General features: G+C 43.9%; 1 protein-coding gene across 4 annotated transcripts in view; it reads left to right on the top strand.

Annotated features, from left to right (window-relative positions):
* LOC118789496 (dedicator of cytokinesis protein 9-like) overlaps positions 1 to 12,383 on the top strand; it is a 58,553-nt gene that overhangs the window by 35,571 nt on the left and 10,599 nt on the right. For 2 of the 4 annotated variants that reach the window (XM_036545951.1, XM_036545949.1), the window contains exons 27-41: positions 221 to 292; positions 797 to 943; positions 1,601 to 1,684; positions 1,828 to 1,939; positions 4,454 to 4,632; positions 4,772 to 4,888; positions 4,983 to 5,094; positions 5,218 to 5,351; positions 7,447 to 7,561; positions 8,211 to 8,277; positions 8,550 to 8,597; positions 10,157 to 10,224; positions 11,034 to 11,149; positions 11,539 to 11,676; positions 12,033 to 12,215. In XM_036545951.1, coding sequence (XP_036401844.1) covers positions 221 to 292; positions 797 to 943; positions 1,601 to 1,684; positions 1,828 to 1,939; positions 4,454 to 4,632; positions 4,772 to 4,888; positions 4,983 to 5,094; positions 5,218 to 5,351; positions 7,447 to 7,561; positions 8,211 to 8,277; positions 8,550 to 8,597; positions 10,157 to 10,224; positions 11,034 to 11,149; positions 11,539 to 11,676; positions 12,033 to 12,215 — 1,692 coding nt within the window. Of the gene's footprint in view, positions 1 to 220; positions 293 to 796; positions 944 to 1,600; positions 1,685 to 1,827; positions 1,940 to 4,453; positions 4,633 to 4,771; positions 4,889 to 4,982; positions 5,095 to 5,217; positions 5,352 to 7,446; positions 7,562 to 8,210; positions 8,278 to 8,549; positions 8,598 to 10,087; positions 10,225 to 10,594; positions 10,639 to 11,033; positions 11,150 to 11,538; positions 11,677 to 12,032; positions 12,216 to 12,383 lie in introns of all 4 variants that reach the window. The other 2 variants (XM_036545948.1, XM_036545950.1) reach the window with 2 other exon arrangements.

Consider the following 12,383-nt stretch of genomic DNA (forward strand, 5'->3'; position numbering starts at 1 on the left):
GAATGGAAGTGCTCGAGGCACACAGTATTTCAAAATTTTAAAAGACCTGGAAAATATGCAGAGTTGTGGTTCTCCAAGGACCAAGATGCTTCCACATGTTATAGCTTAACGGGAGACACAAATTTCAGTTTTCAGAAAGGGAAAAGTGCAATGTTAAAATCATATTTATGGTAGTATTATTTTGTACATTTGCATATTCACCCATTGTTTTGATTTTTAGTACTCCTGGTATTTCTTTGAAGCCCTTGTGAAGTCCATGGCCCAGTACTTGATTGAAAGCGGCAAGGTCAAGGTGAGTGCCGTGTTCAAGTGTCCTTGTGTGGCTAAGTTGGCTCCGCCTCTGCCATGTATCCCAGAAGAATACTTTTTAGCATTTAGTGTTGTGTTGACAACTTTGGTATTGATGATCCCTGAGCGTCCAGGCAGCCACAATCTTTGTACACATTTCCCCCAAATTATAAAGTACTCTCCCATTCCTAACCTCAGACAACACTAATCACCCAGTACAATCCTGTGTTTATTCAGCATTGGCATGGTGGTGTATAATCAGAGAGCTACTGTAGAAACCCATCTCTCTCCCTCAGTAACATGCTAGGAAACACAAACAGGAGTAGCAAATGGGGAATGTCTTTTTCAGGTAAATAAGGGTGCATTTGTGATTGTGCCAATGGCAGCTTTCAGCATCTGACACTACGTTGAACCTGTGAAGTCAGTCAGAAGCAGCTCTCTCTCTTCCTCCCTCTCCCACTCCCTCCTCCTCTCCCTCGCCCTCTGAACCTTGGGGCGTGTCTCTCAGCTGTCCAGGAACCAGCGCTTCTCCGCCTCCTTCCATCACACGGTGGAGACCCTGGTGAACATGCTGATGCCCCACATCACACAGAAGTACAAGGACAACCTGGATGCTGCCAGGAACGCCAACCACAGCCTGGCTGTCTTCATCAAGGTGAGTTCTGTACTAGTGGGGTGTCTGGTCTGACCCACTCGTGAAATAACCTTAAATGTAAACTGAAAATGTACAGGGAATAGTATAGTGTAGTAGCTATAGAAACCAGCTTGCAGGTTTGAATCCTGTTTGGAGGACTGCTGGAACACCCTTGACAAAGGTGCTTAACGTGATGTGCTTCAGTGAAGAGACACTTTTATAAATGGATAGCATAAGTAATGTGAGGAGAGTGAGGTTTCATGAACCCCAGAATTGGTGGAACTGTCATGTTTTTATCATAAACACTGTGATTTGAATGGCTCCTAGTATTTTTCCTTTGGAGTGCAAAGATGGGTTGATATGAGTCACTAACTGAAAGCACATGATAGTTCTGTCCATCCAGAATTCATGAAAACTCACTTTCCAAGTGCTAGAAGAATAAAAACTCTTGTATGTAAGTTAGCATGTATAAGGAAATCTGAACTATTAGATAATGACAATCAGGGAATTCCATCCCTTGAATACAATCAGAATGCACTCATCAGAACCCACTCTCGCAGTTGTTAATGTAACCAAGAATTGTTCTGCATAGCGTATTATTATTACTTTATACCCTGTGTCTGTTAAAACGCTTGTGCAGCATGTTTTTCACAATGGTGCGATGCTCATGTTCCACAGCGCTGTTTCACCTTCATGGACAGAGGCTTTGTCTTCAAGCAGATTAACAATTACATCAACTGCTTTGTGCCTGGGGACTCCAAGGTAGTGTGTACAAGCATGGATGTTACATTCAGGCAGTGTGTTTGCACTCCGCGCAGGAGATGTAGAGGTAGTGTTTACATATGGTCTGTTGAGCTGTCCCTGTGTTTCGCCCACCCTGCAGTAACTTGGGCTCTCTTTTTCAGACTCTGTACGAGTTTAAATTCGAGTTCCTGCGCGTGGTGTGTAACCACGAGCACTACATTCCTCTCAACCTGCCGATGCCTTTTGGAAAGGGAAGAATACAGAGGTTTCAAGGTAAAAGTCCTCGCCCTCTTACCCTTTTCAGGTCTTCTGATATCTCAACTACATATATGAGAGGGCCAGTTACACAACAGCAGTGTTTCGTAGGAGTACAATTAATATGTAGGTATTGCTGAACAGGTTGATCAGTATTGATTCACAATAATGACCAGGATCCTTTGAAAATAAACTTCATTGCCAAAACCTAGGGAAACATCAGCAGTGAGTGATGTGACCACAGCAATATAAAACATACAAAGGCAATAACTGAAGCTGGCCTTAGAGAGCAGCCAAGTGGCAGTTGAGCAGTGAGATCAGACACTTGTATCAGGGGAGTGAAACTGATTAAACTGTATCACATACTGTCAATCTTCCTTACCCCAAACTGTACTCCAGTACTCTACTAGTGTAAACATGGATGACTTTTAAAAGGAGGGACAGTATTAGGATGTCTGTAGTATTACACCCTTCACAGAGCAGCATGAAGTGCAGATACTTTACCTTTTATAATATTTAAAACCCACTGCATTCATGGATTATAATATGCATAGGATTTAAAGTGTAATCCTCTAATCCAAAATGACTTGTTGTTTGGGCTCTGAATATATAGACCTTTTTAAACATCTCTTCAGTTTCTCATAGTCTGATTTGCACACTTCTATTTTCTTCCTCTCTGAAGTGGTTAAGAAAATCCGCATATTAAGCCTTGCTATTTGAAGCTGTCAGTGTGACCTCGAGTGCTTGATAAAAATCTTGTAACCCTGAAAGTGCTAATGGGACCAGTCATGACGTGCTGTGTTTTATATTATCAGTCACACTTGTCCAGCTCTCCTTCCTTTGACTGCAGAGTATTTAAGTTTCCACTATTCATTGTGAATTATTGTTTTTGTCTCTCAATATAGAGTGTAATGCAGAGTCACTGGTGAAGCCAGATGGAATGGTCAGTTTGAAAATTCACATGCCTATGATACGCGTGCATGCGCATGCAAGTTGGTCAGACAGATAGGCAGACAGGCTTCACGCTGAACTCTCTCCTCCCTCCTCCCTATACACTCCAGGCCAAACTGAAGCCCGGACTGGGTCTGGGCAGTCTGGGCCGTCTGGGCCAGCTGCTTTACATATTGTAGCAGTGGTACTGATTAATTTCAGTGAAGGAAATCAGGTTATCTTTCAAGAAAAGCATTGAGGTAATGATGCTTTAATGAAGTTTACATTCTTTTTGCCAATCTTTATGTTGAAAGGCCAGATGGATGAATGCCACAGCCTTATTCATGATCAGTTGTTATCCTTTGTTATCCAGAGGAGTGCATAGGACTGGCAGTTTTAATGGAAAGGAATTTTATGGGCCTTGACTGTAACAAAGTATTTCCCATAGTAGGTGAACACTCAAGTGAATGTTGATGAGTCTCATTTCGGTAGACCATGTTGGGTCATTTGTTGTGGTTGAATTTCTTCTCTCTGACCATTGTGTGAGATCTGATACTTCTGTTTATTGATTTACTTTTCCTTGGCAAAAATCATTCAGCTCGCAGAATCAACCGGCTCACATGCTGCTTGGCCGCTCTCAAAGGCCAGTTTCGGTTATTGGCTTTGTATATTTTACACTGCTGTGGTCACATCGTTCACTGCTGCCATTTTCCTTCGGTTTTAGCAATGATGTTGATTTTCACATGATCCTGTTCGTTACTGTGAATCAGTACTGAGTGATATATGACAACGCATGTGTGTGGTTATTCACGTTCCATAATAATTTCTCAGTTAAAACAAGAGAAACTGTGTTACATTATTTGTTGTCGTGTCAAACGTTGTGTAGCTGAAGTCTATTTTGAGGTGATGTGTCTTGGTTTTTGGTTCAGTGTGCAGTCTAGGAGGGTGTAAGGTGGCAGTGAGGTCCTGCTGTGTCCTAAACGCAGAGCACAGAAATAACTGTGAGAACCCCTCTGTAAGAGCTTATACGTGTGATGAGTAACGCAGCAGAAGACATGAAAAGAGGGTGTTCAGTTTCAGATGGACAGGGCAGGCAGTGTGCGACTGCATTCATTCCTCAGAATTAGTGGGGGGTTTTTTTAATTATAATTAACATGGTAATTGACCAGAGAGTAAATTTCCCTTACTCATTTCAAAGTAATGCTTTTGTTTTAAGGTTACATTTTATTTTAAGAGCCAGGTTGTATTATGACATATTAAATAAATTTGTTACTGCTTGAAGTATTACTTGTTTGGAAACACTTGATAAGCAGGTAGGAAGCAGGTAGTGCATGGGTAAATGTTACAACCTGACATGAAGTTAAAACAATATATCCTGTGAGATGTATGGTACTCTTTAAGAGTGTGGAATTGATGTGGGAAGTCAAAAGTGGTCGTGTGACAGTTCCCACACGGTCTAGACAGGAACCTCTTACTTAGACCTGAACTCCACACATTTTGCAGTCAGCCATTCCAACAATGTAAGCTTGTTCCTGGTTTGCGGTCGTTGTGGTCGTGTTGACCTCCTTCCTTATTTCTCCTGATCCACGTTTCTCCTCTCAGACCTGCAGCTGGACTACTCGCTGACAGATGACTTCTGTAAAAACCACTTCCTGGTGGGACTGCTGCTCAGGGAGGTGGGCAGCGCCCTGCAGGAGTTCAGAGAGATCCGGCAGATCGCCATTCAGGTCCTTAAGAACCTGATGGTGAAGCACACCTTCGACGACAGATATACCTCCAAGGTAATGAGCTCAGTGTCAGGCTTCATTAGTGCTCCACGACAATTCAGCGGAAACCTCTGTAAGCCTAGGCTCTGACATGAGTGTTATATGAGTTAATGTTCTCTGTGTTGGATTAATGCTGTTCATGTATAATTTGCAGAGCCAACAGGCCAGGCTTGCCACCCTCTACCTGCCTCTCTTTGGTTTGCTGCAAGAGAACGTGCAAAGGCTCAATGTGAAAGAAGTCTCACCTTTCACCATCAACCATTCAAACAATGTAAGGCTGACACCTAGCGGCCGGATGTTAAATTACAGTTGTGCTCATCTGAACCCTCTTGCTGTGATGACTTCTACTGCTGTTTGGGTTTCAGAATGGGAGAGATGACCCTTTCTTGGGTAACTCCATGGTGACACCACAGAAGCCAGGAAATAGCATGGACAACAGCCTGCACAAGGATGTGTTTGGAGTCATCTCTGGCACAGGTAAACAACCGCTGGACACAAAGCTGAATACCTCTAGATCAAAGAAGTCAGTTACCAGAGGAAGATGTGAGTAGCCATGTTACATGTGAGAGCGTCACAGCCCTCTGCTGTCTCTGTTTTTAGCATCGCCTCACGCCTCCTCAACCCCCAACATCAACGCCGTGCGCCACGCTGACTCGCGGGGCTCCCTCATCAGCACCGACTCCGGAAACAGCCTTCCCGAGAAGAGCAGTGACAAGACCAACTCCCTGGACAAGGTAGTGTCCAGTGGGCCCCCTGTGCTCCCACTGACCCCACTGCTGTAGGGCTGGTCGCTCTGCTGGTGCTGACCCAGCCAGCCTCTGTCCCTGCACTGCATTAGAGCGCATCCACAGGCAGAGAAACACATCCACAGCAGGGCTCATCACTGCATAATGCAGAGTGCAAACAACATTAAGAGAGGGGAGGTTCTTATCGCATCATCAGAGAAAAGCCAAATGTGTTACAAAGCCATTTAGGTTCCAAAGGATGGTAGTGCTGCGTGGTATACAGTATACAGTGCAAAATTACAATGTAGACTTGTTGACTAAATCAATTGTTGATTAAAAATGTGTGATGTATCAGTTAGGAACCACCTGTTTGAGGTACAGGTCTTTAAAGAACAGAATGTCTTAGAAATGAACGTGTGTGACCTTTCGTGAGCCTGAGGAGGCAGTATGTTTGCACTTCTGGCACCAGGATGCCCGCCACAGCCGCACGGCCCCCCCTCTAACTTTGCCTTGTACCCTTGAACCCTGGCCTCCACGCCCCCCGGTGGTCAGAGGGAAAAGTTCACCCGGCGACACTCCGCCACCGTGCTGCGCGTCCTTCCTGAGTCCGAGGACACCGTGGTCTCCACCCGCGCCAAGCGATACACCATGGACTTTTCCCTGCTCACAGTCCCCGCCCTGCAGGAGAATGTCGCGCATGCCGGCTTTGCGCTCCAAGTACAAGACGCTTTTTGTCCCCGCTCTCACCCCGTCCTTTTGGGAGTGTCCCCGCTGGGAGTGAGTGCGTGTGGTTTGCCGAGGCCCCCTCTCTCTTTCTGCGGGTCCTGCTGTTGACCGGCACTCCTCTGATCTCGCATGAACCAGAGTCCTGGCTTCATGGACCGCTCTGTGTTCCTGTTAGCAGCTGTTAGTGTGCTCATGACTGGAGCTTCCCCCCTCTCCTGCAGTGCTCACAGCTGCTTTTTCCAGGGGGGTTCCTGGAGGAACTTACTTTCAATTCTATCATTTTACGCCAGGAGTAGTAATTAAACTAATTGTAAGGATGTCATTGGACCACAAAGTGCTGTATTTTACAGAGGAAATGGAACCTCCAATGTTTGCTTCTTAGGAACCCCCCCATAACCCACTGCTGTGTTTTTGTCTGTTGGTTACCTTCTGTTGCCTCTGTGTTATAATGTGTGTGATTTAATGAAGAAATGAGACTGCAGTATTTCAGACACTGATCCTTTGCTAATTGGTTTGTGACTGGGACCAGAGAGTGATGAACTGAGATGGCAAAGTGACACTTGGTCGATCTGCTTTGTTCATTTGAAGAACGATGACAAAATCTGATTATTGGATTTCAGTTTTGCACACTAAATGTCAGTGTTATTTGTCTTCCATCTTCAGTGTTTGTTTTACATCCTTTGAGACTGCGCTAAAGTCCTAATGTAAGATGGGTGAAATGGCTCAAAGATAATATGTTTACCACGGTTCATCCTGCACTGCACTAACCTGCTAGCTCACCACATTTTGGATTTCTGTGTCCTGGGTTCGCTGTCTTGAGGAGAATTTGCAGCCACACCTAGAGCTGAGATTTCAGCTCTGTCCTGCAGGAGTTACCATGTGCTGACTCCATTAGTGTAGGCACTTGGAGATGCCATAGTGTCCCTGTGGTGTTAGCAAACGGTAGGGGAATTCTTGGTTGAGAGCACTGCCTTCTCTCCAAGTGAAGGTTGCCATAAATGTGAGGTGTTTATCACATTTTTTAATGTTTTAGTATTTGTTTTTTTTTTTTTGTTTCAAACCTTAGAAAAGTAAATATTTGATCTTCAATAGCTTGGACAGGCTGCTTCATACATATTATAAGAAATATGTAAGGCTTTAGGTTTACTCAGATCCAGGATTACTTGTTACACTGCAGGTAGATAACTAAACGTGCTATTCTGTTAAAAATTAGAATGAAAGAGCCTGACAGTTAGGTGTCTGGAGAGTGGAATGGACCATGTGTGCAAGTAACGTGGGAGGAAGGGAGGGGAGCAGCTCCAGGTGTGTGTGAGTGCTGTGGCGGGGGTGTCTGTCTCTCTGTTTGCTCAAATCTCTGACAGTCCCCTCTCCCCATCAGAACCAGCCCGCCTCAGCTCTGGGAAGCACGATCCTGCGCTGTGACAAACTGGACCAGGCCGAGATCAAGAGCCTGCTCATGTGCTTCCTGCACGTGCTCAAGAGCATGTCCGAGGGTACGGCCGCCGCCGAACCTTCACCTCGCCTGTCCCTGCTGTCTGCTGGCCAGCTTGTGTGTACCGCATAGAAGGACCAGTGGCTGCTTCTAAGGCACATAATAGTTTGAAGAATGTACTGAAGTGATGAATGTATTTCATTGGAGAGTGTTTTTAAAGCTGATTTGTTGAGTATTTCAGTTGTACAGGATTATTCTGCTGGAAAGTGATTGGGAAAGGAGCTCATGGGAAGCTATTATGGGATAAGCATGTCATGTGGAATACCAAATCATACATGCACATTTGCTAATGAATTCTTGTCTCTTTTTCTGCCATGTCATTCCAAATGCAGTGTAATCTTCTTGAGTATCGATGAGAAACATTCCAAAACATGATAACATATATGCCTGTACACACTCATTTTGGACTACTTAACAGGCCAACTACCAGCTTCTGTGCTCAATATGAGTGTTTGTAGTATGGAAGTAGGGTATTTGGAGCATAGCCAATGGACCAGGCTATATGCATTTGCTGTATAATGCTCGACATATACAGTCGGATGTCACGCATGGGGTTTATTTCCTCACTTATCCTCATTTACTTTGCCACTCTCAGTCCCTTGTGTTAGGGCTTTTCTTGGATTAAATCACTCGCCCTCCCTCTCCTCCAGATGCTCTGTTCACTTACTGGAACAAGGCCAGCTCAGCTGAACTGATGGACTTCTTCATACTCATAGAGTAAGTGTTGACCCCCAGACACCATGCACCTTCTCACATGTGAGTCATGGCCTGAGGACAGTGTGAGAGTTTAATCCAACACACAGACTGAAGGTGCTATTAACATACAGGACAGACATTTACATTTAACATTCTAGCTGTAACTATAGTGATACTATTGTTGCTATGTATGCTTAATAGAATCAAGCACATTACCTGGGTTTTAGCTCAGAAGTCATAATGTACATCTCTGTGCTTGAGAGGAACTTGATCTCTTGTTTCTCTCACTGCAGGGTGTGTCTCCATCAGTTCAGATACATGGGGAAGCGATACTTTGCCAGGTAATGTTTTCATCTCAATGCTTTCTACACTACAGAAATAGTAGAAATAGTAAAGATATAAACACATAGTAATGTAAACACAGTAATAAAAACAGGAAATCAATACCAGATAAATTACCATTTTCAGTACAATTCTGAATTAAAATAACCCTTTTGTTCGCATTACATTTTTTGAAAAGAAGTCTTTTATTTAATGTTATGCATTTCCTCTTTCAAACTGCCAGAATGAACATGCCTCTTCTGTTGTTCTGGGGATACTTGTTTTCTGATTTCTTTGTTCATCAAAATTTTTAGTAATGTGTTTATTCCAGCTAGAGGGGTGTGAGTCTAGCTTTATTAAATTAATATCCAATATGACTGTTTGCATTTTAAAAGGCTACATCTCTGACATATTTCATTGACAGGTCCAAAATGATTTAAAACTGCATTTCTTAATTGAGCATCCGTGTTATTAACATTATATGGTTTGGTTTGTTGCCTTGTGGGTTGTGCATAATGGTACTGCACCTCTTCAACATATCCACCTAAAAGACACATACATTCACACACATGTATACACATACACGTACATGCACACACACGCACACACACACACTGGTGCTGGCACTGGTGCACGGTGGGTTCTGGGTCATCGCTCTTCTTTAACCCTCCTTCACTCTCTGTTTTTTTGCACTTAAATGCTGGCAAGTTTTATATAGTCAAAACACATGGCTCCTGCCCTCTCCTGCTTGGGTAAGACTACCAGCACTGCAAAAAAATCATTTTCTTAGCTTAACAGGACAAGAGCCTCCATCTGAAATCAAGACTGTATGAAGTTCATAATTATAAGATGCAGTAAGATTATAAGAAATATAATAATTTGAAAAACAGAAACTAGTATTGTAAGACAATGCCAAATAAATTGTGTACATTCGTTTAAGATGAGTAATTTTAAAATGAGATGACTTTTCTTCTTAAGTAAATTGTTTTTTTGCAGTTGGTGTTCCTGTTCCTTTGCTGAACAAAGCATGCTGTTGTTTCTCTGTCATGAGTGGTTTTTCTGAAACCCTTTACCACACATATCCAACTACTTAACTGAAGTTAGTGTGACTTTCCCATTGTCGTGTGCCTGAGCTTGGGCTGCTACTAACAAGTTCTGGTTGGCTGTAGTATCTGCATGTCAAACAAACATCTCTGAACCACTGCATGGCCTCCATAACCCCGCATTGGTGTATCCAAGCTTGAGGAAGACTGTAACAACTTAACACCAAAATACCAAAAGTTGGGGGGGAGTGGTATTGACACCATTTTCTCATGATGTCCGCAGTCCAAGACTATACTCACTGAGTGTCTTTATGTTCTTTTTAAGCTGCGTGTTCATTCTTCCTTTCCTGTCATTGTGGATACAGTTGATGTGTTCTGTGTGTACACGCTACTCTGCTTACTAACCCCGGCCTGGCTGCCGTTTGGCCACGCCTCTAACAGTGCTCTATGTCCTGTTTCCTCATCAGGAACCAGGAAGGGGCGGGACCCGTAGCACATGAGCGGAAGTCTCAGACTCTGCCTGTGTCCCGTAACAGGGCGGGAATGATGCATGCCCGCTTACAGCAGCTCAGCAGCCTGGATAACTCTTACACTTTTAACCACAGTAAGTGCGGTCTGCTCCCAGAGTTCTCTCTGCTCCTCCCTCACTAGTCGCCCTCCTCCTCCTCCTCATCATCATCATCCTCATCTCATATGTGCTCACCAGCCCAGACCGACCACCCTCTACCCAGCATCATTTGTAGGGCACGCGTGTTTAAACAGGTTAATACAGCAGAGACGTCTTTGTGTGTTGCTGGAAGGTATGTGTATTTCAACGTCCATAACAGCTCAGCCCTTAGGTTAGATATGGCTGTCAATGACACCAGGTTCTCTATCCATTTGTATTTCAGCAATGACTAGGAACTTTTTCCATTTTGGGCACATCTGTAACAGACATATCTCAGTTAATGAAGTGACTCTCTTTGTGTTTTCAGTGTAAGAAAGATTTCAAGTGTTCTTGGAATATCTGTAGACAATGGTAAGAATGTACCAGGTTGACAGTCAGCTTGCAAACCATTATAAGCTCTTCAATACTTAATTCCGTCATGTTAAGAGCATGCCGTGAAAGCTGGGAATGTGCCTTTCCAAACTGTTTTGTCTGGTCCCTCTGTCCCCATTTCATTACTGTCTCTGACAACCCTGCATTTGATTGTGCTCATCTCTGAAAGGTGAAATATAATTTTCATGTACTCATACAATCTCATTTTTTTAATGCTTTTGGCATAATACTGATGATGATGACTGGTCTTGCATTTTATAACTCGATGAATTCTCAGAACATTACTCATCAAATCCATGAGGTTATGTGCCTGTTTTCTGAAATGTTGAGTGGGTTGAGCGGTGAAGGCCCAAAGTGCTGCTGTGTTTCTGCAGCCTACACCCACTCTGAGGCTGACGTGCTGAACCAGTCTCTCCTGGAGGGCAACATCGCCACCGAGGTGTGCCTGACTGTGCTGGACACCCTCAGCATTTTCATCACGGGATTCAGGGTATGCTGCACACCTCCGCCTGGCCTCACTCTGCAGTACACAAAGAAAGCTTAAGAGCTGGTGGCTCTCAAAATTACAGAAAGGTTACACAGAAAATGTGGGCATTGCCTCATATCCAGCTGTATAAATGGATAATGTAAAAATTATATCCTATGTAAGTTGCTTTAATGTGATGTCATGCAAAACATGATTAACCAGTATTGGAGTAGTGAAGTAAAACTTGAGGATTGAATCCTTTTTAAAGAGAAGAGTGTGATTTGTACAGTGGTTAGAAAATTTTAAATATAAAGTCTGAGTAAGGGCTTCTTCTAAATGACAGTTTGCTGTGCAATGAGTGAGCTCACAAACCTGCCTTTAGATTGGCCTCACAGCACATCCTGTCTCCCCAGAATCAGCTGTGCGCTGACCATGGCCATAACCCCCTGATGAAGAAGGTGTTTGAGGTCCACCTCTGCTTCCTTCAGATCAACCAGTCTGAGACTGCCCTCAAGCAGGTCTTTACCTCTCTGCGTACCTTCATTTACAAGGTAAGAAAGGGCTGTTTCACAGTTTTAATCAGTTTTAAACATCTTTCAAACTTTGACAGGTGTTCATTGACTGGAATATCCGCTTCAGATTACTATATGAGGAAAAAATAACCCAGGAAATGGGTTTTATCGGCAACACAGGTATCTCTAAATCTGCCTTTTAAGAGCCATCAGTTTGCTGTGCACTTGGCACATACAGCAGCTTCACCTGATATTCACTTTCCAGATAGGGCTGTAATTTGATATACATGTTAAACGGGAAAGGTACTGTAAGCTGCTGATTATCTTACAGAGAACAACCGTATGTGCCTGTTAACACAAGCCCCTCGTCATGTCACTCTCTCTTTTCCCGCCAGTTCCCCTGCACCTTCTTCGAGGGTCGCGCCGACATGTGCGCCTCCTTCTGCTACGAGATCCTGAAGTGCTGCAACTCCAAGCTGAGCTCCATCCGCAACGACGCCGCCCACCTGCTCTACTTCCTCATGAAGAGCAACTTCGACTACACCGGGCGCAAGTCCTTTGTCCGCACACACCTGCAGGTGAGCGAGGGCTGTGTGTCGCTGAAGTGACACTGTGGCTGTTATGACACGGCTGCGCTCACATTCCATTACATTATTGGAATTTAGCAGGTGTTCTTATCCAGAGTGACTTACATAGGTTACAGTTTTTCACATAGGTTACCCATTTAGCTGGATATTCACTGAGGC

The sequence above is a fragment of the Megalops cyprinoides genome, chromosome 14, assembly GCF_013368585.1.
Source record: "Megalops cyprinoides isolate fMegCyp1 chromosome 14, fMegCyp1.pri, whole genome shotgun sequence".
NCBI classification, from domain to species: Eukaryota; Metazoa; Chordata; class Actinopteri; order Elopiformes; family Megalopidae; genus Megalops; species Megalops cyprinoides.